This window comes from Passer montanus, unplaced genomic scaffold (genome assembly GCF_014805655.1).
Source record: "Passer montanus isolate IOZ18808 unplaced genomic scaffold, ASM1480565v1 scaffold11, whole genome shotgun sequence".
NCBI classification, from domain to species: domain Eukaryota; kingdom Metazoa; phylum Chordata; class Aves; order Passeriformes; family Passeridae; genus Passer; species Passer montanus.
The window spans coordinates 20,987,459-21,014,619 of record NW_024357613.1 but is presented as its reverse complement, the minus strand read 5'-3'; the positions used below and the strand labels follow the sequence as shown (position 1 = coordinate 21,014,619).

The 27,161-nt window shown below is 37.5% G+C and overlaps 1 protein-coding gene across 7 annotated transcripts in view; it reads left to right on the top strand.

Annotated features, from left to right (window-relative positions):
- The first annotated feature begins 1,775 nt into the window (after nucleotides 1-1,775).
- Nucleotides 1,776-27,161, top strand: part of PHF3 (PHD finger protein 3) — a 51,346-nt gene continuing 25,960 nt past the window's right edge. The window contains exons 1-4 of one of the 7 annotated variants that reach the window (XM_039729667.1): nucleotides 8,567-8,675; nucleotides 12,208-12,476; nucleotides 21,822-21,983; nucleotides 23,050-24,865. In XM_039729667.1, the coding sequence (XP_039585601.1) occupies nucleotides 12,233-12,476; nucleotides 21,822-21,983; nucleotides 23,050-24,865 (2,222 nt within the window). In that variant the 5' untranslated portion in view covers nucleotides 8,567-8,675; nucleotides 12,208-12,232. Of the gene's footprint in view, nucleotides 2,193-8,566; nucleotides 8,676-12,207; nucleotides 12,477-19,693; nucleotides 19,831-20,932; nucleotides 21,262-21,362; nucleotides 21,564-21,821; nucleotides 21,984-23,049; nucleotides 24,866-27,161 lie in introns of those variants that run through there. The other 6 variants (XM_039729686.1, XM_039729696.1, XM_039729712.1 and 3 more) reach the window with 6 other exon arrangements.

Sequence of the window (27,161 nt, the reverse complement as noted above, 5' to 3'; positions counted from 1 at the left end):
ATAACATTTTAAATTATGCAATTTACAAAGTAAATGCAGCACTCGGGTTTTAAAATAATTTAAATCAAGTATCTTGCAGACAAAAGAAAGATGTTCCCGTGAGACACTGTTTGAATAGTTAATGGCCTACTGCTGTAACATTTCTCAGCTTTTTGAAAGTAGCAAACACTGCCCTACGGCAGGGCACTACCATACCCAATACATTCTTTATCCAGATAAGCACATGGAGCAATCTAACTCCTTTCCACATTTTGACAACCAAAGCATAATTAATAGTCAAAAGCAATCCATGTTTAAGACCAGTGTGATCATAATCTGACTGCATAGAGCATATTTTCAAAAATTCCATTTAGACCAAAAAACATGGAGACTATAAAGAATATAATTCACAAACCTCTTGGGAAGAATTGTGGATAAATGCAGACTTGGAACTACAGGCAAAGAAACTGCCTTCTGCTGCTTTTTCTTGTGTTCAGGGCACTAGGAGACTTAAAATAAATAGGTTGCTTTTCAATGGAAACAACTTGCAAGATCTGTACTACTACCAAGTAGCTCATGTATAAAGGGATCATGTGATAAAAATATTGCTAGGGAAGATAGCAGAGGGTGCAGTTGTAATTGTATACACCTGGTGTGTCACTGTACACAAAGGCCTCTGTAATATCTACCAAATTTGCTATTGGGGTGTTTTTTCTTTTTTATGCTGAATTTCAACACAAGTGCTTCAGATGGTCAAGGTGATTACATAAACAGAGTGGCACAGTATGGCCATGGCAAAAGAAAAGTGCACATACTCTGTTAAACTGAGATGGGTCACTGGAGTTATGTGACTTCTGACAGTGTAAAGAAAAAACTGAATAGAGCAGTGAACAATGACGAGATTACCAGCAATGCTTTGCCTGCTGCTTGTGTCAAAAGAAATGAAATCAAAAGGGCTGAAGGCTGGAAAATTTGTGCAATGCAAATTCTGCTTCTGACTTTTGCTTCAGAAAGTAATTTCATTTCTTTGTCTAATATCAACAGTATTTTAGAGGGTTAACACCTTGTTGAAAGTTCTGTGCCTAAAAAGCCTTTGAAGAAATTAGTGCAACCAACCCAGTAGCTCAGTTCTGCACCATCGTAAGAATTCAGGTCTGTGCCTAAAAAGCCTTTGAAGAAATTAGTGCAACCAACCCAGTAGTTCAGTTCTGCACCATCGTAAGAATGCAGGTTGTTTGGTGGGTTTTTTTTTTTTGGTTTTTTTTTTTTTTTTAAATGCTTGCTTTGGAAAGGAGAGAGACCTACTGAAACAGGGAAAGTACAGGAAGAAAACTGGAAAAAACCAACTTGTGGTAATGTGCATAACTAGCTTTGGAAGGACAGGGAGAAAAAAAAATGCTGCATAGGTTTAAAACTGCTCCACTTCAAAACTGTTCTGTTGCAAATACCTTGTGTATTGCCTGTAAATACTGCTGTGTTACCATGCCTTCAGTTTAATGCTTCCTTTCTTAGCGTGATGCCAGCAAGTGAAGCATTCAATGTATTTCAGCCTTCATGGCACCACAGAAAGCCCTACAGAATACAATCTCAAAGACTCAAAACAGAACTGAAAAAAAGGAAACTACAGGAAACAATCCGGTTTTTGTCCTTACATCGTTTTTATTTCATTACAAAATACCAGGAATATGTAAAGGCAGCGTTAATATAGTAATACATAACGAAATTCCAAATTAGATTTTTAGAAATATTAAAAATCAGTTTCTCTTTTGGATGTGCTGAAACTTGGTACATGCTAGAACCAGCCTGCACTGCATTTCATGCCAGCCATCACAAATGAAAGCAGTGTAACGAATGCAGCATTCAGCCAATGCTGTAACACAAATTAGGAAACAGTCCCGCTCTTTGGTAACATCACGTGGAGACCAAATTACTCCAGGTTCTGATGTCCCGACAAACGCACACTGCGACACCCCCTCAGGTGTCGATTCGTGCGAATGTGCGCCACAGGTCCTGCAAGGCACGTACACAAACTGTTACCAGGAAAAGGCGAAAACGCGCCTGCACCAACAGGCAGCATGACACACGTCTGCCCGGGACCCAGCGACTGCGGAGACTTTCCTGTCCAGCACCTAGGAACCAGGAAGAGCCTGGCACACGGGGAGCTGCAGGAATGTGCCGGGGGCCGACGGCGCCCAGGACAGATTAACAAGCAGGTTGTATAATACGGGCTGCGCCGAGGCGGGGGGATGGCAGCTGCTCTCCGAAGACAAAAGGCCACATCATTACACACGCACTAGTCACACCATGGGTGTCCTCAGCCAGGGTCTTAGGGGAAACCCGCCGAGCCTGCCGGCCGCCCTCCAGCCGCCCTCCCCTGGGCCCAGGCAGGCCCGTCAGGCGCACGGCCCGGCCCGCGGCTGCCTCCGAGCGCCTTGTGTATTGCGGTTCCCGACTCCAGCGAGGGCACCCAGGACACCCCCGGCTCCGCCAGGAGAGCTGGTTCCGCTAAGGGAACCTTTCCAGAGCCTGTCCGGGCCGGGGCCACCGGGGCAGCTCAGACCCGGCCCGGGATCCCGCGGCTCTGCCCCGCCCCGACCCCTCCCGCCCGGCGCCTGCGCAGCGCGCGGCGCCGCCGCTGGCGCCTGTGCGCAGGCCACCTGCGGTCCGGCCGCGGGCCCGGGGGAGCTCCCCGAAGGTGCTCCCCGAAGGTGCTCCCCGGCCGCCTCGCTGTGCCCGGGTGCGGCCCCGCGGCCCCGGCGCGGTTGTTGCGGAGGCTGCCACCCGCGGGCCCCGGGCCGGCCGGGCCAGGCCACCTGGCATGGCGCTGTGGCCCCGGCCTCGCTGCGTGCGGCGTCCGCTCCCGCCCCGTGTCCGTGCGGGACCCTGCCGCAGGCTCCTTGCCCGGAGCCGTGTTGCTGCTGCGAGCTCTCCCACACTGCCTTCCCTGCTGTTGCTACGTTTCGATCCTTGTATGTTTGTCTCTTGTCACCCCTTGAGCCGCTGATGCCATGTTGTCCCATACCAACGAGAGAAACAATCGCCAGTTTAGACCCTGCTCTTCTTGCTCTTGGTCTGACCTGTTCCGGGTGCCTCCTCCCGCCTTTTAAACTTAGCATCACCAACAATTTCTGTGTTCAACTCCTGTGTATAGTACCCACTGTAGGAAGTGCGAGAGGAAGTGTGGCCATCAGCAGTGCTGTGGGATTCAGTGGCCTGGTGGTATTTCCAGATCCTAATCTGGGATGAGGTGCTGTTTCTGGGACAGTGCGTTTATTGCTTGCTACGGGGATGCACGTAATAACTCTGAGGCTTTGGAAGAGGCATCGCTCATGTGATTGCGAGTGTTTGTTCTGTATGGTGTGCGCAAAGGAGACCTGCTAGAGCCGTGAGGGCAGCGTTTGGATGAAGAGCATTCTGTGGCATAGTTTAAATTAGTAAAAATAGCTTATGGAGTGAAGCGTAAAAACCAGTAAGGAAAGACAAGAATGAGGGTGACACTGCGGGGGTGACAGGACCTTATGGAGTGAAGCGTAAAAACCAGTAAGGAAAGACAAGAATGAGGGGTGACAGGAGGTGTACCGTGCGAATTGTAGTTGTGATTTCTTTTATGTAGTTGTTAATTCATTATGCAATCTTTATGCAGTTGCTGTTATCAAAATGAATATTAGCATCACTAAACAGTGGAAATATTTTAGGATTAAATGTAAGGATGGTAAACATGTGCCATCTCTTTAGTACCACTAATTCATGGTTTGTTTTGCTTAATAAATTAATCTGTTGTGGTTTGTGACACAATGTAAGGGAGCCTTGAAAACGTGTATTTTTATATTTCCTGGAGTAATTCCACTTCTGTTTACACTTAATGCATGTCCTGCAATGAAACTCTTCTTTTTTTCTGTAACAAGCAGCTTCTACTTTTAATTTCTATAACTGGCTTTAAAGATTATGCATATAAATATGGAGTTCTGAACACCTATATTTTTTTTCAGTTATTGTTGCTTGTTACTCAGTCATTCAGCTTTTATGTGCCTTGTACATTTGCAAACTGAAAGGGCATGTAACTAACAAACCATGTTGGCTAGATTTAATTTAACACAGTTCGCTGAGGTAATTCAACACAGTTAATTTAAGTTCGCTGAGGTAATTCAACACAATGGTAAGGTGCTTTATGGAAAACAGAAACTCTAAAAATTCCAACCTACTGTATTTCTACAACCTCTCTTAAAAAGAGACTTACCTCTACCACTTGTGTTGTTCTCAGAGTTAAGCTGATGAATTTCTTTAATTGTTATTTTAATTTTTTTCCATTAATTTTTCCTAGTCAATTTAAATATTGTTAAATACAAGCTTTAAGTAGAGCCATGTTATATTAGAAGCTTTTTTTATGGTAAGGGGATATTTTTGAAAGGTAATGCTATAAAGTAGCAATGATAAAGTTCACTGAATTGGGGTATGAGAGTTCATTTTATAGAAGCAGAAAATGAAAAATACAGACAGCTTGTCACATTCTTCTGGGTGGTGTCAATATAGCTACGTGATGGATGGCATATTTCTGTGAAAAACTTCGCAAGGCTTAGCCATTAAGCTTTTAACTATTGCTGATAAAAATCCTAACAAACAAACCCGAATTCTAATAGGTGTTTCCAAATGAATCTTCATGAGAGAGACACTGACAAATTCAAAAGATATTACAAATGAAACTATTGTCTCTGTGACTGACAGATAATCACAGAGATAATCAGTGTAACCTGCTGCACAGTTTAGCATTTTTTACTATATTCCAGCTGAAAATACTTGAAACAAGTATTGAGAAACCTGAGGGTGGAAGAGTTCAAGAGAATAGCAGTCAGTAGTGCGGAAATACACTCTCCTCGTCTTTTCTTTTCAGTGAAATGTCTCTTGGTAGTGAACTTACAAATTCCCAAGGTATATACAGCAATGGAGAGACTCATAAAATTGTGTATGGTCTTTGATTATGCCTAATTTTTGTGGTATTCAGGAGTATTCATTGGTGGGACAGTCCAGCAAAGGAAAACAGAGTACTTAATGTTTCACAATGTAAAAACTTCGCATTTTACATTTACATACTCCACATTTCCCACTGTGAAGGTGTTTTTTGACATAATACAAGTTTTAGTGAAGCAGTATGTGCCTCTGAGCTATAAAGTGAGGGTGTGAGAGCTGTTTTTTTGAGGAGAGGTTATACTCTTCAAAACATAACTATTAAGATGATTTTCAATGATACAATTTGATATTTTATGATTAAGAAAATGTTTCTCTATTCTTCCTGCATTTCTTTGTCTTCTAATTAAATGATTTTTTTGGAAATTTACTTTTCCTTTCTGTTCACTGAGGTATGCAGTGACGTACAGTTATGGCTGGTGAGTGAGATATAAGCAGGGAAGGTTTAACAAAGCAAGTATCTTGAGCTGTCTGCTTTCTTTAAATACCATGATAGCAAGTAGTAAGATATGTGCTCTGTCATTGAGGGGAGCAGCACATAACTTTAGATCCTAGATAGATTTTGGGAGGTGATTATTATTATGTCTTGAGATTTTAGTAGCAGGGGGTTTTGTGTCCGTTGGTGTCTGAAGACTTCAGAGTGAGGTAAACAGAAAGATAGCATAGAAGAGCTTCTTAACAATTAACAAAATGCTCAGATTTACATTTCTTGTTTTTTAGTCTTTAGTGGGGCTTTGTTTTGATGCCACTAAAAGCTCGATCTTAAATTTTAAATGAGGGATTAAATGAATAAATAATAAGTAGGATTTACATAAGGGAACAGGTGGTGTATGGATACCTAATGGGTTGATATTTCAGTGTATAAGTTTGTCAGCGAAGTGTACCTGGCCCTCCTTTACTCTAGTACTGATGATTCAAATACACCTATTCGCATACGTGTTCCTGTTAGGCAGGTTTTTGCCAGTGTCCTGGTTTTTGGGAGATAAGTGAATGAGGAAGGTCAAACTTGATGATGCTTAAAAATCAGAGCTCAGTAAACCATATTCTATACAAGGGTTATATCTGCCTTTTTTTTTTTATTTTGACAAAGGATGCTGAAATCTTCTTTTAACCTTCCAGACATGTTTTTGTGGCTAGATGGCTGTCCATATGCTCAAAGATCACATTGTTTGTTCTGTCAAAAATATTTTGTGGATTAATTTAATTCTCAAGGACTGCCCCAGATGATGGGATTTGAGCTAAAATGAACCAGAGCAGAAAGCACATTGATATGAGAGTTGTAAACTCACCAAAAAGTTGTCAAGTTGATATCTTCTTACTGATGCTGCCTCTGATGCACTGTCTGATATTGATTTTTCTCTTTAATCGAATGATGTGTTTGGACTGTGAATGCTATTGGGTAAAATCTCTTGCTACAGAAGACGTGGATCTCTGCTCTGGCTTTTGATGCTGTAATATCCATGAACATAATGCATGCAGCTTCTGGTGCTTAAGGCATGGCAACATGGATACATGACAACTTAGTCTTAATTTCCAATTAGGTACTTGAGAGCGTAAACTTTATAGTTTGTGTAGGAGGAAGGAGGAGGATGGTAGGAAAATGTGCATCAGGGCTTTGAAGTAGCATTGTTTGGTAGGTGGGTTTTAAGTGTCAAGGTATCAGTAAGCCTATGGAGTGGTCTGATATCACAGCTCCAGTGAACAAAGGTAGGCATTTCATACCTTGGGTGTCCTTTTGGGTTCAGCAGTTGCCACACAGCATGAGTAAAGGTTTGGTTTGTGGTTTGTTTTTTTTTTTTTTTTGAAAGCTGCTTGTGTTGTTACCTAATTGCATGCCAGTTAAGATGCAGTTCCTCTCTTTTGATGAAAAGTTTTTGTCAGTTATTGTTACTTATTCTTCTGTAACAGTGCTGAGTCAGCTTTTCCCATTTGTTTTGATATCTAAGGTGAGAGTTGTCCAAATAGCTTGTTCCTTTGGTTTAGTCTCCTTCCAGAGTTTACTGCTTGAAGAAGTGCATATAATATGGATCTTTTTAATGGAGTCTATTAGAGTTGTTACAACTAGTGCTTGCTGTTGGTCATTTGGTGTGCATCAGCGCAAGATCCCGAGACCAAGTGTATTTTGAATGTTGAAATGTCTCCCACGTAGTCCAGTTAATAACTAGATGTACAAAAGCTTTTAAAAGCACTAGACAGATTTGGCGAATTGGAAGTGACAGACACATTCAGAAAGGTACTTCAGTGAAATGGAAGGAATTATAGTATTGCTATGCTATCTTCAGCAGTTTCAGACTCACTTATTCAGGGAGGTCAATAAAGAACACACCGCAACAGTAGATAGGCTGTTCAACATCTAGGATTCTGAATATCCAAAATAAGCAGTGTGAGGTTGCTTTTTTTTTTTTTCCTTCATTAGGTTCCCTCGGGTTTTTGCCTGTTCAGGCAATTATTTTTTGGTAAAATATCTTTGTAGAAATTTTTTTTTTTTTAAAGTACAACTTCTGAGGACTTTCACAAACCAGATTTATTTGTAAATTGACAAGTATTAAACATACAGGAGGTTCTATTTTATATTACTATAAGCTAAAATATGAAAGTCAAGTTTAAAAGGTAAACTGATATATTAAATTCAACCCCTGGCCAGAGAGGGAAGAAAAGAGAGTAATTATGGTGAAGCCTGACATCTGCTTTGTAGAATAAATGTGTGACTACTGTAATAATATGAAAAAAATGAATGTAAAGGAAAATAAAGAAAACAAGAAAATATCAAGAAAAATGTATCTAACATATATCCAAATATGTAGTTGAAAAATTAAACGTTAACATGCTGCAGTTTAAGGGAGACTTAGTTTAAAATGCAGTCAAGACTATGCTTGGCCTGTCTATCAGCTGAAAAGCACAAGGAATACTTAGTGGTAAGTACAAATTATAATCACCCCTGCCTGAGGTGGATTTTAGATAAGATGATAGAAACATGCGGATGCAGTTGGAGATCTGCACTAAATTATTTTTCTCTGGTGTGATTAAGAAAATAGTATAACAGGAACTGAAGTAGTTCTTTGCCACTTTCATAGACAAACTAAACAATGAAAAAGCTTAAAGATGTACAACATCTCTTGTCCAGTTTCTAGTCTTCCTTACCTTCTAAGATTAGTTTGGAAGGATATGCTTGTTTGAGATTTCAGTTTCTTTGCTTAGCAAGTGAGCATTCTGACTATTTACCTTTTAATTTTAAAAAGTCATGCAGAACTGTTAAAGATGTAATCAAAATATGGTGAAAGGGGAGAAGATAAAAATGTGCTGTGGCAGATCCTACAGTGTGTTTATTTCATACCTGATTTGTTGGGATTTGAGACAGTATTGTGGCATACCTGGCTTAATAAACTCATTCAACAGTGGAAGAAATTATTTCTTTTAAACTGAAAGACTCAGACTGTAGAAGGAAACAATGTTGAGAGTATGAAGAAATTTTATGGTAAACATAATGTAGGGGAAATTCTAGAAGTCATATTTGGCTGTAGTGCTTTCTAACAGGGTTGTTTATATTATTGGATCACTTAATGACAGATATTGGTTGGAGTTACTTTGTAATTGTTACAATATTACTTCTTTAATTGTTGCTTCTGTTTTTACAGTGGAGGGGCTTATAGAAGCAAATAATTTTCGAGGGTGTAAGAGGAATGTATTTAGTGAAATGAGGAGAATGCTCTCTGTACTTCAAGCTTTTCTTGATGGTGAGCTCTTCTTTTACCCAGACTCCTCCTGCGTGTTGCTGTGCTGTAACAGTCTCAGTACGTGCTCTGATGCTCCAGGAGCCAGTGGTGGGAGAAGTTTAACTGAGCCTGACTTGGACTTGATCCTTTGCCTCATTTATCAACACTCCTCACTGGTTCTGCGTGCATAATACTTTCCATATTCTGTTGCTTCTGGTTAGCTACCCAGCGGGAAAGCGCTTGTGAATGGCTGTGCGGTGGGAGTGCGCTCGGAATGTGCGCATCTGCTGGGAGCCTTGCCGAGGCACTGGCCACTAGGGTTCAGGGGGAGGACACAGCTGTGTTCCAGTGGAGTAATGCATTCTGCCTTTGAGGGGTTAGGATTATCCTTGGAAATAAGTGAGCATGAAAATCTTAACTGTGATTTTACCTCTACCTCTGGCTATTTTTCCTGATGTTCAAAGTGTTTCAAATGCAAAATAAACCGTTCAAAATTCATACACCGAAGGCATTGTGCAGGGGAAGATTTTTTTTTTCTTGCAGCAACTGATTTTAACAGCTGTCTATGTTTATCTTTCATCCTTAGTCCCAAAGATTCTACACTTCTTATAATAGGTAATCTAGTAATGTTAGAAATAACTTTTTTAAAGTAGCTTGGTAGTGTACCAATTATGAAAAGAATCACAGAGTAGTTTTTTGACCAAGGTAAAGCAAAATTTTGATTTTATATATTTTGCTGGCATAAACTTTGTATTTTAAAAATGGTAGAACAAGTTCTTCAAGTAGTATTAGTGTTTACTAATACTCTTAGTAAAGTCCTTTGTACTTTTACTCTTAGTAAAATACTAAAGAGTACTCTTAGTAAAGTACTCTTTAGTATTTTTATGCAAGCCCCCTGGCTTTTTGATGCAAAATTTGGATAGAACTTATACTTGAGCATAGGATTATGCTCCAGGAATAAAGTTTTCAGTAAAATTCCTCTTGAATTTTCTCTGCTAGCTACTTAGGTCTCATTGAAGGTGTCTCTGGGCACTGCATGTATAGTTGCTTTGACAGTTACTTCTCAGTGTTTTTTGTGTTCTGAATGGCTGCATGATAGTCTTAAAAAGCTGTATGTAATCTTTTTCTTCATCACATCACTGAAGACAGGTAAATTTCTGTTAGGAATTTTTGTAGCAAGGGCTAATATTCTTAAGTTTTGCTTCTTAACATTGCTTTTTATGAAGTGGTCATCACTGATTTGGGAGCAACAATGTTTGAGTGACAAATATATAAATGTTCTCCTAGCCAGAAAAAAGGCTTGGGATATGTTATTGTGTCTTCAAAGCCTTTGCCACTTTTTAATGTTGGATACAAAATGTTTCTTGCATTCTCACAATATGTAGGTGTTCTGTTGCAGTGTCACTGACACTTGCTAATGTAAGGGTTCACCATAATTTTATCCTGTGGCTGTTATTCTTGTGCTCAAGTAATGCTAATATGAAAAAAAAACAAAACATCATTACAGGAACGTGCTTTAAAGTACTGTATTGGGGCATTTGTAATGATTTTCTTACTTGGAGCCACTGCATCTCTTGTAGGTTATTCTGTATAGTATCAAATTATTGTAACTTCTTGGTATAAGAATAAAAACAGATTATACCATGCAGCATAGTACTTACTCCATTAGTTTACTTCTTCATTTGTTGCCAGATTTGGAACTTCAGAAACCACGGTGGCTGTTATAGGTGCTAGTTGGTGTGTTGTATATGTAGATGCACTGCATTGCTTAATAAAAGCAGTCAATTTTTTTGATGAGGGTGCTTTCAAATTGACTTACTGCTGAAGTCTATTATCTCTTTACTAAATGCAAGTGATTTGGCCGGACTTTCCTGCTTTCTGGCTGCTTGGTCAGTAGGACCTTGTGTGTTAGACAGCTTTGTTGTGGTTAGTGTGCAGAAATTGGAAAGATACCATGCTCTGCAGAGACACAGTTCTATACTGATGATTGCTTTCTTCTGACCTGACCTATGTGAGAAGGAAGAAAGACTGTCATGTTTGAAAATAAAACCTCAACAACCCAAAACCCCACAAACAAAAAAAAACCAAAGAAACCCCATAAACAAAATGAAACACTGTTCATGTTAAACCTGTAGTTTTTGTAAATTTGTGAAATAAAATGCACAAATAAGCTTGAATTTGTAGCAGAGCCCTTACATGTATCTGGTTAGGATATTCCCAGTTGATTGCTAAAACAGAATTGCCCCATTTGTGTGTGCAAGGAAGCATACTTAATATTCTATTAAGCATGAGTAAGTACTGGATTTATTTAGTGGCAGGTTGCTGGATAACCATCTAGAAAATAATTCAAGCACTGCAAACTCCAATTCTTACTTATCATTTTCCTTTAATTAGTGTGTTCATTCTCAAAAAATAATAATTGTCTCATGTGGGAGGAGGATGATGAAAGAAGGAGCAGGAAAGTATTTTCAAAAGTGTCCTTTTGCTGTTTCCAAAAGCTTTAACAGCCTTGTGTGCCAAAAACTGGCCTTTGACAGTAGCCTCTATGCCAAATTAAGCCGGCCGTACTGCACTGCTTCATTTTCCTTACCTGTCTGATCATATTTATTATACCTTTCTCCACTTTGAGTAAATGCTGAAGCAAAACTTCCGAAGAAGTGTTTTGCTGTCTTTTTTCCATTCTGTTGTTTAATTATACATACTTACTACTTAAGTCTTTGCTTCAGTAGTTGCACTTCTGCTGCATTGCAAAGATCTTGAAAATAAGGAATTCCTTGTAAAATGCAATTGCTATCTTTGTATACAATTCCTTAGGTAGACTTCTAGAAGTTCATCTAAGCTTCTTCAAAATTGAAGTTTCAAAAGGCTTCTCCTTTTGTTGCCAGCTCAGAATTTTCATGTACTTGATTGAGGTTAGATTTTTGTATAAAATTTGTGTAATTTTATTGACTGTATTTTATCGATGAAAAATAATAGCAATAAAACCTTGCTGTTTAAAAATACTAACTTGCTATGAAGTATGTGGTAGTTGCTCTTTGAACAGAAATACAGTTCTTCTCAGTATTATGCCATATTAGTAGTGTGGCACACTCTGGAATCTTCTCAGCTCCATTGATGTTAGTGGAAGCTGGCCTCACATTTTTACATTTAAAAAGAGGACAGTCATAGTCACAGTGCTGCTATCTCCAGGTTCGCTTGTTCTTGATATCCTCCTTCTCTGGTGTCCTACCTGCTTGGCCTGGTTAAGATTTAAACACATTTTAGAAAGGAGTTGTTTAGCTACCTTTGTTATTCACACTCTGTAGAAGTGTCAGCACTGGGATGCTGATAGAGGAGATTAGCATGGAATTTCTGTTAAAAATAATTAGGGAATTGATTTTTAGTTATGCAGTGAGCCATACTAAGCCATAAGCAGTTTTTAATTGGTTTTTATAATTCTGAAATACTTTAAGCATTCTTTATAAAACACAAGAGCCAAAAAATTTGCTGGTGTCTTAGGTGTTTTACAATTTGTAGCTTATTTTCTTATGGTATTTTTCTTGTCTTTCTATAGGGTTGAAAGACACACAGGAGTCTTCATGGATATAGTTGATACATTTAACCATTTAATTCCTACTGAACAATTAGATGATGCCCTATTTCTAGAATCCAACCTGGAGAATGAAGTCTGTGAGGATTTTAGTACAAGTCAAAATGTCTTAGAGGATTCGCTGAAGAACATGCTCAGCGATAAGGATCCTATGCTAGGATCTGCAAGTGCCCAGTTCTGTTTGCCTGTTTTGGATAGCAATGACCCCAATTTCCAGATGCCTTGTTCTACAGGTAAATCTTAAAATTTTTTAAGATTACAATTTAAAATACTAGTTTCACTCTAGTACCAACCCTTTTTCATAACGTAGAAATAATAAGTTGGGATTTCTGTCACCTTGCTGTCCTTTTTCAATGTGCTTCATACATGCCTGGCATGTAAACTATGTGCAGGTCTTGTTAATTTTGTAGTGTAACAGTCGAGGAAAGCTCCTTGTGTGGATGAGAAATGGCCTAGGCCTTGTCTGTCAGTTACTCCCAATGAGAGTCAAGATTGGTTTAGTGTAGGTACTGCGATCACTGAAGTCACTGGTTGGCCTAAAAAATACCCTATTTCTGGATCAGCAGTAGGAGCAGGAGAGTTGTACAAATTACTGCTCTGACATCAGGGTTACTCCGTTAGTGCTAGGCCTTCTGGTACTGAGATTCTGGATTCTGGTTCTGGATTCTGGGTTTTGCTTTGGTTGGCTTCAAGACCCTGGAATGATAATAAATGATAATGAATGATAATAAATTTTTTTCTTTTACTGTTTGGAATACCTGATTTGGGAACAATTTAGACCAAAGTTTTAAATAAAAATAATCTCAGAATTTACTGAGTAATTTTAGAAGATTAAAGAATAAATGATGATCCAATCCCTAAAATTATTAATATTTATGAAGAGTTGGAATAATTTGATGCTGAATTTGATGCTAGAGATAAAAATATACTCTGTTCTTAGTGGAGTTCTTTATTTGACTGGAAGTTTAAAAAACATTATTTTTTAGCTTCACTAGCAACACTTTACTAAAAGTGTTGTAGATTATTGCAGTTACATTATTATCTCAATATTTAATTTTTTTGAGTACGTTTTATAACTTTCTGAAAGTCTTTTTAATTTCCTTATGTAATATATATTTTACTGTTACTAACAGACTAAATTTTCACCTTCACTAAATTAGGTGGTATTACATAATGGGAACCTGTAAATCAAAGGTTATACTGTTTAAGGTGATGAAAAGTGAGCTATCAAGCCAAAACAAGATATTTGGCATTTTTTTCTTACTTCAGAAGAACATTTTTGAGGCCATCTTTAATTCCTTTGTGTAGTCTTGCAATAGTCTATATTCCTATGCATTTTTCTCTGTAACCAGCCAAACAAAAGTCGTATCACTCTCAATATGCATAAGACTGTATAATTTACACAACTAAGCCAAATTCCCTCTCACTTGCAAATTCTTTTGTTGTATTGCATCTTGTGCATCCTCCAGTAAACCTGTTCTGCATTTAAAATTCTTGAATTAACTGATAGGGTACAGCTGGTTGTTTTGGAAGGTATGGAGAAACTGTCAGGTGTTTCCTGGCATGTATTTGTCCTGAAAGTGATCAGTAGTGCAATAATTAATACTGTTAATACTTAAATAATCACAATTCAGTTTAAGGTCCTTAAAAACAATTGAGCTAATGCATTTTACTTGGGGCCTACTACTTCAGGCTGTCAGAAGACTAAGGGATTCAAAGCTGATTTGATTTATGCTGAGTTTATGAATTTAATGTATTGTTTTTAAATCTGAAAGCACCAGTAGAACCACATTTCAGTGAAGTAATTAAAATGTGTAATTTGGAATTAATTACACATTAATTTGGTATCAGAAAGAACATGAAATGTTCTTGTTGTTGCTTGTTCTTTGTAGGTCTTGATAAGAACTCTCTATTCTGACATGGCAGGACTGCTTAAAATTTTGTAGTTAAGAATAATGAGTATCAGTTTAAAGTACCGTTTCCTTGCTTGTCTTTTTTCCTTGAAAGTTCATATAGTTGTGATTTATTTGATTTGTCTGACACTGTTGGTGATCTAACACTGTTGATGTAGTCGACTAGTAAGAATGTGGTTATTCAAGATGTGGTAGTACCCTTTGTACGAATAAAGCCATGCAAAAGCTATTTTTCCCAGTTTAAGTGGAAGCTCATGGGTACACCAAGTTCAATTTGTCTAAAAAGTAAAAAAGCATAACTCTCTTGACAGAACTGGCTTCAATATATTTTATATTTTGCATTACCCATGCCTAGACTATTGAACAGTTTAAAAAAGGGAGCAGAGTGCTCATTAGCATTAATTCACAGGACCAGCAAAGGACAGATTTATCATATTTGATGCTTCTTAATAACTAGAATGCATTCTGTTTTGTAGAACTTTAAAAGTGGTGCAGGTTTCATGCTGCAGCTTACTTGATCGCAGTAAGCAAGCCAGAGAGATAAAGGTAGTCGTAGTTAAACTGAGCACGTCCTCTAGATAAAATAGAGGAGCAGAAGGCATGGCTCCCTAATACTTCTTTGAAAGCAGATTTGAGCTGAGTTCAGGAGTAGAAAACCTATGCACAAACAAAATACTATCTTTATATGCCTTTAACCTGTGTAAGTGTGAAATTTCTTATGTGGACATGAGTATATGAGAAGAGCTTGATTCAGGCTTGCTTCTTACCCACCTGCCTACTTTATCAAGATTGTGACATTTTCTCTGCTTTATCTTGGACATCATGTATTTTTTTTCCAAAACAAAAAGCTCTTCTCTCTTGCTCTTAAGTTGTTTTTGAGTGTGGGTTTGCTTCCTGCTCTTTTTCTTGCTGCTGCATGGACATCAGTTTTTGTTGGGAGTTTTTATGGCCTGATCCAAAATTTTTACTCATCAACATGTTTTGCTCAGCTTTAGGGTTTATATTGCGCATCATTCATCAAGAGCTAAGCTTTTTGTTAATACTAAGCTCTTTTAGTGGTGAGTTACCTGTTGCCTGACTGTATGTGATGGATACTGGTAGCAATTGATTGCATGTCCTTTAAACAGTTCAAGTGCATGCCTATAAGAAATACAGAGATGTCTATCCAGAAAACACAGATGTTGTAAGTTGAATTATAACTACATCTCCTGGGGAGAATAGTAGCATAGAATCAGAAATTATGTGGTTTGTAAGGGACCTCTAAAGATCATCTAGTCCAGCCCCTCTGCAATGGACATGTTCAACTCGATCAGGCTGCTCAACCTGACCTTGAGGGTTCTCAGACATGGGGCATCTACCTCATCTCTAGGCAGCCTCTTCCAGTGTTTCACCACCCTCATAATAAAAAGGTTTTCGCTTATATCCAATCTGAAGCTACCCTCTTTTACTTTAAAACTATTACCCTTGTCCAGTCACTATAAGCCTTACTTAAAGGCCTGTTCTTATCAGCCCCTTTCAAGTACTAAAAGGCTGCAATGAGGTGTCTGCCTATTCTTCAGGCCAAACAGCCCCTACTGTGCCAGCCTTCAGAGGACAGGTGCTGCAGCCTTCCAGTCATTTTTGTGGTCTCCTCTGGACTCACTTAACCAGGTCCATGCTGTTTTTGTACTGAGTGTCTCAGTCAGCAGTACTGGTATATGACAAATAGAAGGACAGTGACAGTGGATGTTTGTTGCCCATCTATTGATAGGCAGAGCTATATCAGTACCAATAAAGCAGTCTCATGTTTATCTCTTGGCCTGAATCCAGATTGTGCTGGATTGAGATAGTTTCTTTAGTTAGATGACATTGTTGGTCAGACAAAGACCAGCAGAAACCAAAGACAGAACAGACCAAACTTGCTGAGCTTGCTCTGTAATTAACACTGAGTAACAGAATGGGGTTAGAGTCATAAAATGGGGTTATCTTTTTAGCTTTGATTGAATAATTACATATTTAGAGAAGAGAACAAGATTCTTTGTGGGTGACCCTGGTTATGACTTTGAGCAGAGGTAGACATAACTCTATGACTCTCACAAGCTGAATAGGGTAGAGGTCAAATTATGCTGAAATCCTTTTAGAATTTGTTAGCGAAGAATGACTGCTAAACTATAAAGATGTAGTTAGGTTGCTAGTTTCTGGAGCTAGACTGAGGAGAATGCTGGTTTTACAGCACAGTTAAGAAGTTCTATTACCTCTGTGAATCAAGGTACAAACTATGCACGTCTTATTCACTGCAGCTCATAGGAGCTTAGCAATTATGGAGGGCTCTTCCTGTCCTGAAGTAGGTATCAGCAGAAAGACATCGTGTCCATAGTAGAAATTCATATAACTGCTCTCCTTGCCAGTTAAAGGACACAATTGGAGAAAATGAAACTTTTGAGAAATAAATGAAATCCAAATTCTTGAAGCAATCAGAAGTGTCCCAAATCATGTTTTAGGTGCCTCTCTGCTTCTTTTTCTTGGTTTGATTGGGTGGTTGTTCCTACAAGCTGTGCACGACCAATGTAGAAAATTATATTGTGTAGAACAGCTCTTGGCTGTCTTAAATGTTTGAGTGGAGTGAGTGGGTGTGGAAGTATTCTTTTGTGGTTGTGTTGATTCTTTTTAACCTTATTGAGTAATTCATTGATAAGAAGTGGAAACTCTGAAGTTTTGAATATGACAGAACTCTTTTAAGAGCAACACACTTCTTTCAACTTTGAATGGTACTGTAGTGATAGGTTTTCTGGTTTTGTTCTGGTTTTGCTGGAAGACATGCTGGAAGCTTATCCACCTGTGAGCATAGCAGGTCATACTGGTTGCATGCCAGTGAGCTAAATAACTTAGCATTCATACTAAATTGGTAATTCTTGGTAAATTAAATTGGTAATCACTAGCAGTGTAGCTTTTCAGGATGTCATTTACTGGGGTAGTTTGATTTGTTATAATACAGGGAATGGAATTTTAATTGCATAAGATTTGGAGACATTTCTAGATTTCGTATTAAAATCAAGCTTTTAACTAATTTAGTTTATGGGTATGTTTTTCAAATCAGGTACTTACCATAAATGATAAACAAGACTGATGCTGTAAGAATTACAAAATGTACAAAATATGTTAGGGACATCTTTTTAATTGCCCTTTTTTTTTCTGTCCCTCTGAATTGCTGCTGGGAAGGTGTTTCCCTAAAGTGCAGTCTGCTTTTTCTAGTTTTAGCCTGCATTTTCATGAGTATTATTGAAAGCAGTGTTACCTCTGCTAAAATCGTTGTTACCTACTAAAGCTTTGAAGCCAAACCAATTTTTCTGACTACAAATACTTTTTTCTTTAGCTGGTGTGATGTCTGGCTGTGTTAGGTATTTTGGGGTCTTTTCACTAAGGCCAAATGTACATGTATTTTTCCTCCTACATTTGAAGTAATTTTGAATGTAACTTTGAGATTCCAAAATTTGGTCTATAGTTGTTTCTCTCAGTTTTCTTACCTCTTTATGCCTTCCTTCTTCCAAGCTGTCCATATGAACAACTACACAGTGTTTTATGACCAGGCTAGTAACTCTTCTGTATAAAATTTAAATTTACTGTATTGGTATTGAGAATCTGGAGAATATTTATTTTGTGCCTTTTTCGGTTTGTGGGTGGTAAACTACCTGTATTCCCCAGCGTAGGTCCTTCTGAAGTATTTAATTCTGCCTTTGGGTCAGTTTCATGGGTGGAGAGAGGTTGGATCTGTACGAAGATTTGCAAAGCAATTTAGATTACCTCTCTGATTTGTGAATACATGAAGACTCCCTTCTTAATAAAATTAATTAATTTACATTAAAGTGCTTGGTTTGATGTGGTGTTCTTACTTTGTTATTGAAATTTGTTTTTCTGCTCCTTATTTCCAATATAACAGGCTTGTGTCACTGAAGAACCACTATTCAGTAGGCTTGTGATGTAGCTCCATCTTTTTAATAAAATGAGCATGCAGTTCTGTGTGAAGATATATCCTGTATTAAGTTTATTTATCCTAGTTGATTTTCATATATCTTTATTCTAAAAATTGCCTCTTTGCCTCCTAACAACGCACACATTAATGGAGAATGGGAGCAAGTGTTTAGTTAATATTTCATGTTAGTTACTGTGATTCATTTCTTTCACTGGACAGTCAGCTCAAGGTACTTGCAGGCAAATTCTCAGTTCAATGGATTACAGGCAAACTTTTGTAAAACGGTTGGAGTTTGATGTTTCCTTATGTAAATTATGTCATCAGTCACATAATTACTTTTGAAAATATATCTTCTTTTAACAGAATATATTTTTAATCTTACTTCTTGAACATATGCATCTCAAATGTCAGTAGGAAAAAGGGTTTCTCATAGAAAGTATACCATCCTCATTTATGTTCTTAAGACTTACTCACAAAATATCACTATCTTTATATGTTTTGTTGTTCCACTGGAGTTTATTAGCTGTTCTGAAGGCTTACCTAGATGTGTTAGTTACTGCTTTAGACTGTAACTGTTCTTTTCATTGAAGAATTGTGTTACATCTCTGTGTTATTCCCATGTGCAACAGAACTTTTACAATGTTCAACCATTTCCATATAATCTGTGATGCTTATATGGAATCTACTGTGGATTTGCACATTCCTACCATTAGTGTGATTCAGCTGGACATAATATTCTACAGCAGTGCAAAACAGAAACAGCAGTAATGTTCTGTTTGGTGTGGTTACCTAAGCAAAAGAAATGTTAGCAGGGCTAACATCTACAGAGAAGAAATTCATTTCTACACTTGATATTTACCTTGGTCAGTGTGTCAAAAAACTGAGTATTTCTATTTTAGTTGTGGCTGAAAATAATGGAGGAAAGTCTTATGTTAATAAAAATAAAGATTTATAAATGTCATAGTTTTTGATGGTGTAGTTAGGAGTGTTTCCTTTTTCTTACGTCCTCTTTCACCAGAAAGTAAAGCTTGTTTTCTTAATTTTTGCATAGCTAAAGAACTAAAAAATGGTCATGCTTTTGTTTTAGCATGGGGAAAACATTGCTTTAAATTTGCAAGTAGACTGTTTTTACTGAATGTTGTTCTATTATGGTGTAGCATATATAAAAGTGAGTCAGTAGTACAGCCCAGCAGTTTGGAAGTTTAGACACTTGGCAAGTAATAGAGAAACTTAAAATATTAAGGTGAAGGTCAGTGGTGCCTTTTCCAGTGTAAATATGTTGAATGTGACTTGTACTTTTCTTATTTGCAATCTGTTCAGTTGTACACTGATGTACAACTCTTATATTCAGATAAGTTTTTTCTTTATTCCTTTTTTATTTTTCCTGTTTTATTTTTTAAATTTCTATACTTGATGCTGAGGTAATATTTAGATATTTGTTACTAAGATAATTTCTGCTTTTTTTGTTCTTTCTGATTTTGCTTTTGTTGGTTTACTTTTCCTAGGGTTGTTTCTTTACCTCCACTTCATCTTCATAATTTACTTTCCTAGTCCTCTTTATATCTATTGCTGTTTCTCTTCCCAGCAGGGTCTGTGTGGAATGCTCCTCATCAGGGGCCTCATGAGACTGTCTTTACTAGCTGAGTTGTAGCTCAGGTGGTTTGAAATTAGCAAGATTCTGTGCTTCAGTTCCTCTGTAAAATTAAAGCTACAGCACAGAGTCTTGTAAGTATGAAAACACTTTAATTCTAATATTTCACACTGTCTGTCAATAATTGACTGAATGTGTCGCTTGTTATTAATAAAGAGGAGGGTGTAGAAATTCCATAACTTGAGCAAGAATGTTGTAAAGCCCAAGACTAATGTCAGCCCTTCAACATGCTCCAGAGTTGTTTCAGAAGCTGTCATAGTAGTTTTTATTATTCATGCTGTCTTCAGCAGTTTAGTAGTTTAGTTCTCACAGGAAGAACAGAAGTGGATGTGAAAGGCGTCTCTTTTGTCACAGTCTGTTCCCAAAAGCCAGTTTCGTGTTTTGCAGGAACACCATGAAAACACAAATACTGAAGTGCAGAGCTGCTGGGAGGATATAATCTTTGAGAACACGAGATTGGGCAGCTGGAGTTAGAGTGAGGGTCCTTCTCATTCAAGTTTCCATCTTAGACAATGTCCAGTATTAAATACTTACTGGGAAAATAATGTCTAATGGTGCAGTGTACTTTTTTTGCCAGTGTGTCCAGTATGTAGCTTATAGCAAATAAGTGATAAAGGAACACTCTTGAGTGGAGTAAGACCAGATTTATCAGCCTCATGCACCTTGCATGTGATATCTGTATGTTTGTAAACACACACAGATATAAAGGTGGCCCTGTGGATTGGAGAGAGGAAGTGGACATTAATTGCCACAAACACTTTTCCTAGTAATTGATGTGTACAATGCAGTAACTACAAATAATGGTTAAAATAAAATAAATGACCACAAATTGTAAGCTTAAGAAACTCCTAGCTTTCAGCTCCTGGCACCTATCTGATTACAGAGGTTCAGAATGCTGATTGCCTGTGCCATGATCAGCCTTCATTAAGAGGCTGATAAAAAACTTTCTAATATTTGAAATTCTAACATGTTGCTAGGTTACTTTATTTTTTCATTGGTTTTTTAAAATTGCAGTAATTTCAAACTTGAGAAGGACCAGGAGTTGACAGATTTTCTGAGGTGGTCTAAAAATTCTAACAATTTTTAATTTAACTTCTTGCTTTTTTTACTTTTCTGATTGTTGTGTTAATTTATATAATTTTTAAGTAAGCATTTTTTAGGAATTTTTAGATATCTTAAATGTATCATGTGAGTTTATCTTAAAAATGCTTCAAGGTTTGTGTCTTAGTAGAGAAAAACAGGCATACTTGATTGATTGGAGTCTCTGTTATATTTGTCAGACCTTCCTATGTGTTTTGTAAAGTCAGTTGGGTATTTGGCTTGATTTCACAAATTTTGCATCCCATGGGGACGAGGATTCATTAATCACACATAGGATCTTTAAATAGGAGAGGCTACCACTGCAAGAACCAAATTTAGAGCAAGTGAGGAGAATGGCTGGTGTAGTGACCTGACTGCCTCTTAGGAAACCTGTTTTCAGGAGCAACCTCTGGGACCTTTCTCAGGTTAGTGGAGGATAGGAGTTCACCAATGACAATGTTCCCTGTCTCTCCTGGGGTTAAGTGCTTGCTGTACTTACAACGCTTCCAAAAAGACATTACAGGCACAGATATGTGATATGGGTGGGGCTGAGTGTTTTAAAATGGTATCCTGTCAGAAAACTGTGATTTTTACACTCTGCACTTCTGAATCAGCTCTTTTTGCTGTTTACCTTTCTTCACTTTTTCTTAGGTGGGAAGGGATGGTGAGGGGTAGCTGATCCTCTAAAATTGGGGACCTTCCTGTGGCAAAATAACCCAATAAAAATGTGAGTCCACAAAAAAGCTATGAGGACTATCTACAGAAGTTTTAAACTGTGGGTGATAGCGTCTTCTACACTGAAACTGCCTCACATGGGAATGTTCTGTCCTTTATGTATTCATTTATTTTCTCTTTTGTTTGATTTTAGGTGGCAAATTTATTTGTTTTTTAATGTCTCTTCCCCTGTCTTGCTAAGCATTATAGTTGCAACACTTTTTGATAATTTTAAGTTTTAGGCTCTTTCTTGTTTGTTTGTTTTTTCCAGTGACTGGTCTTGATGATACTATGGATGAAGAAGGAGTTAAAGAGAGTGGTAATGACACCATTGATGACGATGAGCTTGCTTTGCCTAATAGGAACTTGAGAAGCCGTGCTGAAGAAGCATCAGTCACATCACCAAGGAAATCACCACGTTTAATGGCGCAAGGTGATTATAGATTGTGTTTGCACATTTGAAGTAAATCACATCTTTAAAATCCCACCCCCAGCATTTATAAATTTAACTTGGTTATGTGAATTCCTATATAGAACATACAGAATATATACACTGCAGCTAGAAGCTGGCATCCATAGGGTATGAGTCAATTAGAATCTTGCTTATGGTCATTAAACTAATTTTTGACATTTTGATCCTTTTACTTACATAAGATTAATAATGTGGTTCTTCACCAACAAAAGCATGATAGAGTTGCAAAACAGCATTGGAATATTAGGTTAGCATGTCTCTATTTCCAGTTTAAGTTTTGATTCTGTTTTTATTTGCATATTCTCGTTTTACTTTAGGTTATAGTAATTTAGTCAAAAAGTCTTTAATCAAAATATCTCAAGATACTTAATATTCTATTAAAATACCTTAATTCTTTCTGTTAGCTAATTTATTATAGTTATGAGTTTTCTAATTTGTTGAGCTGGAGTTATTTACTACTCTGCTTTTCTCTCCTATAGAGCAGGTTGAGTTAAAAAGATAAAATTATTTAATATGGCGATCAGAATTTGAATAAGAGCCTGTGGTACAAAGCTGGTGATTATGCTGTTTAGAAAGCCACTGGAATGGTTACTTGTTTAGAAAATATAGGTTGTCATCAGGTGAGAATGTGACTGGATCTCAGATTTGTAGGCTGTTTTCTAAAAGATTTTTAAACTTCGGTTATATTTCTAATCACAATATAGCTTGTGCAATTTTTGTTTGAGGTAGAAAAGTAGAGTTAGTTTTGATTGTCTTCCTATTGTTGCTTGTGCTTTGTATGTACTACTTAGAAATTCCATAGCTTTTAGAATAATGGGATTTTACATCCAAACTATTTCAGTGTAAATTTGACATGCAAGTAATGTAGTTTTGGGGGGGTTTTTAAGTTTAGTAAATAACGGAGTTTTAAATCCTCTTTGTACCCAGTAAGCTAAATTGGGGTAAGTCACTTTTGTTCTAAGCAAATCTTGTATTTGCAAAAAGAAGGAAGCAGAATAGCTAAGAGATTTTCTTTTTCCCTTCCTAGAAGCAGTACGGAGTCTGCGTCAGAGCACGCTAGCCAAGCGTTCAAATGTTGCTCCTCCTCTTAATACCAAGAAATCATCTGTAAAAAGTGGATCTGCTCCAAAAAATGGACAGAAACAAGAGAAAAGTCCAGTTAAAGAGACAGATGTTGCTGCACGCTTGAAAACAGAGCAGCCTAGAGAGGTTAGGCGTAGTACAAGACGATCAGGACAGGTGGAAGGAACAGCAGCAGTAACAGCATCCCAAAGTAATACAAAATGTCTGCCTGGTCCTGAAGATGTGAAAGAAGTAAAGTCTGAAACCTCTGAGCAGGCACAAGTTGAAGAAACATCCCAAGAGTTAAGTTGTGCTAATTTAACAGAACCCTGTTCTCCTTCTCCTGGGGAAACAAAGGAAGTAGTAGAGGTTGCAGTGAACACTGACTCTGGGAGTGCTGAGTCAGTTTGTTCAGTATCTGCAGATACTGAAACGATTCCAGTTAAAAATGAAACAAGTGATGTGATTGATTCACTGGGCTTGGAAAATTCTTCAGAAGAAAAGACTGATAATAAAGCAGAGGAATCAGAGAAGAAAGCAGAAGAGCATAATCAAATTGAAGTAACTGGAAAAGATAATGATTCATCTAGTGCTTGTGTGAATACAGATGGCATTTGTAAGACCTTTTCAAATGTGTCCAGCTCTGTGAAAGAGGGGGTTGATTGCAGTTCAGGTTCCCACAATGTGGAAGTTTGTGATGAAAATATATTGTCAGTAAAGGAATGTGTAACAGAAGCTGGAGGTGATGACAAGGGAATGGAGAAAACTGAAACTCCATCTGAGAAACTATTGGACAGTACAGACTGTGATAATAAAGACTTGAAAAGCAAAGAGTTTGCTTCTGCTGACGCAGGAAATAGCATTTTAGAAAGCACTGTTGTTGACCAGTCAAGCCAAAATGTACAACAGATTTGCAGTACTAAAGTAGAAGGTACAGAGACATCAAAAATTCAGGATGATGAGAAACAAACTGGTATTTCAACAAAATGTGAAAAGAACATTGGGCCCCGGCATAGTAAATCTGTAGTACAGAATAAACAAAATCTGACTGCAGGTGCTCGGCAGAAATCTGGTTCAGTGCAACAGGAATTGACACGGTCAAGAACAAGAGCTGGTGTTGCTGTTTCGGGTGTTCACAGTCCCTCTTCAGCAAGTCTGAAGCGAAATGCAGATGAGCAAGAGAGTCATCAGCATCCAAATAACCCAGTTAAAATTAGAAAGAAACAATCTGATCTGGGTTTGAAAGCAAAGAGTAGCATTTCAGGGGTTACTGTAAAAAAACAGACCAACACGAAGAAGCTAAAGAAAATACCCCGAGTCCAGGCTTCTGGGCAAGCCCAGAAGTCATCAGTTCAAAAAGGAAGTGAGAAATCTCCTACTCGTCAAAGCTGTTCTAAGGATACCCACCACTCTGTGCATTCATTGTCAGGTCATGTTTCACATCCTGGTCAGAAGCAAGCCAGCAAACATCAGCTTGCAACTGGGCTAAAAGCAAATAACTCTACAAAGGAAGAGGCAGAGACTAAAGATCCCTCTGTTGCAGAACATCTGAAGGAGGATGATAAGGAGAAAAACAAGTCAAAAAGAAATGATAGGAATCTCCAACCTCGCCAGAGAAGAAGTAGCAAAAGTCTTTCACTTGATGAACCTCCGTTGTTCATTCCAGATAACATTTCAACTGTTAAAAGGGAAGGCTTGGAACATACCTCTGCTAGTGAAAGCAAACATATTTGGGTGCCCAGCAAGCAGTGTGGCTTTTGCAAAAAGCCACATGGCAACAGGTGTGTGTGGCAGTGTGTTTTAGGAATTTATCACTGGTCTTGGAAGGTAATTTTTTTCCTTCCGCCAAATGTTTAATGCTGCTTATGTCAAAACAAATTCCTAGTCTTGCAATACAAGTCTGTATGTAATACAGTCAGTTAATTTCCTTTGCACACGTACTTTTTTTTATCATTTAAAACAGAGCATTAGAAATTAGTTTGGACCAAAAGTTTGAATACAAATGTTTTATTATATGAGTACGTATTTTGATGAATATATAATTCTTCTGCGTGGTTTAATTATGCACTTCAAACTTGACTTTCTTCATAGAAAAGAAATTAGATATCTGTATTCCAGGTTGTCATTTCCTTCTTTCCAGAGACCTCTTAAGTGGAAGGATCACCATCAATGAAAAAAATCAAATAGTTGTTTGCTTGTGACTTTTACCTGGTACAGGTCCAATTCTAATAGTAGAGATACAGAGATTTTTTTCACTTGTGTAATCATTGCCATGACATTTCATGTAACTGTAATTAAGTAATTGCTGGGGAGGAAAGAAAGAAGAACATGAAAAAAAAAACCACAAAACTTCCATGTGGGCATATCTGAAATTGCCTTTAAACATAGTAATGAAGTTGCATCTGAAGTTGATAATATCCCTCTGTGGCAAAATTTGTTCTATACAGTAAGTGAGCTGAAAAAGACCATTGGGTTTCACTAATGATCTGTTAATCCAAGAATAAGAATTCCTTTATTACACATACTGTTTTAATATTTAAGTATTTTTTGTTGTGGTTCCACTACTAGACTAGTTTTTAGTTTTTTAATGTCAAACTGAAGATATTTGTGATTAGCTTATGTGAAATTTTCAGTAGTAACTTTCAGTGTTTGTGCTTTAGAACTCCATACATCAGAGTGAAATATGGAACAATTACCTTTGGCACCTGAGGAGGTTTTTTTTGCCATTTGTTTGTATCTAAGAAGCCCTTCTGACCTTTATTGACTCATTGTATCATATTTGAAAAGCAAATACATGAAAATTCATTTACTGTACAGTAACTGCATCATTGTGGCCTACTAGAAGAATTAGTAAGAGGTTTACTCTGCCTGGTTGCTGAGGATTACCTGATTGAAGGGGTGCTCATATTTAGTTCCCTGTGGTTTTATTTAAAAAAAAAATCCTTTTATTATTAAGACTCTCATGATCTGTGTCTTTGTAAGAGTGTTTCATTTTAAGCAGGTTGCATTTCCTTAGTTTTTGTCATCTTAGACACTTCCATGACAGTTAAACTGTATGAATAGCCTGTATTTCAGTGAATTGTTTACATCCTAAAAAGGCTGCTTTCTGGATAAAAAAATACTTCTGTAGATATTTTTAAAGCAAAATATGATATTTGTAATTTAAACTACTTGATAGCTGTTAAAAATGCAGCTTTGACTTGAACTTGTGCTATACTCTTTCTGTTTTTGCTAATATTTTAAGCATTCTGTGGTTTGGGGTTTTTTTCCATGTCTTGTTAGAGTTCAGAAAGTCTTGATTTTTATTACTAAATGGATCTAACCGGTGTAGGAAGATGTGGCAGTGATTCAGTTAGATCTACTTATTTTAGTTTATAAAGTCAAAGTAGCATTACAGAAGATACAGGGATACACAGCAATATAGGATTAAGTTCAGCAAACCCAGTTTTGCATTGCCAGTTCTTACTGCTGCCAGAAGAATAATATAGTGTAAGAGTCACAGCTGAGGTTGCATTGAGACAGCCCATGAGTTGCCACAGATGGTAATTACAGGTATCATCAGTTTTGTAATGCCAGTCTTCAGTGTTTTAGGGCATTTGTGTTGGAATTGTGTTATTTTTTTATGTCTGCCTAGCAAAACTGTTGATACAACCAGTGCTTTCAGCAGAAGATAATCAGATTTGCTAAACATAGAAAGATTTTTTTAGCACATAAACACAGAATTTTTGTATATAATACAAAAAGAGAGAGACACAGTAGTGGAATAAGGAAACTTGCACTATTGAGCTTCATGCCTAATAACAGAAGATTTGAGACTGTCAGTGCATGAGTTTTTATCATTACTAGTGTAAGTAATAAAATTTTAATTTGTTCAGATTATTTTACTTTTTAATTTTGTGCTACAAATAACTTAAACCTTGCAGATTCACTTGCTGTCCATTAAGATACAAGAGGAAGCAAAACTTGTATCTCCTGTGCCTTGGCATTTGGTCCTCATTTAATTATTAGTGCAAGAAAAAGAAAATATTTATAGTACAGTGCAAAGGAGAAGTGTACGATGATAAATTTGCATTCTGT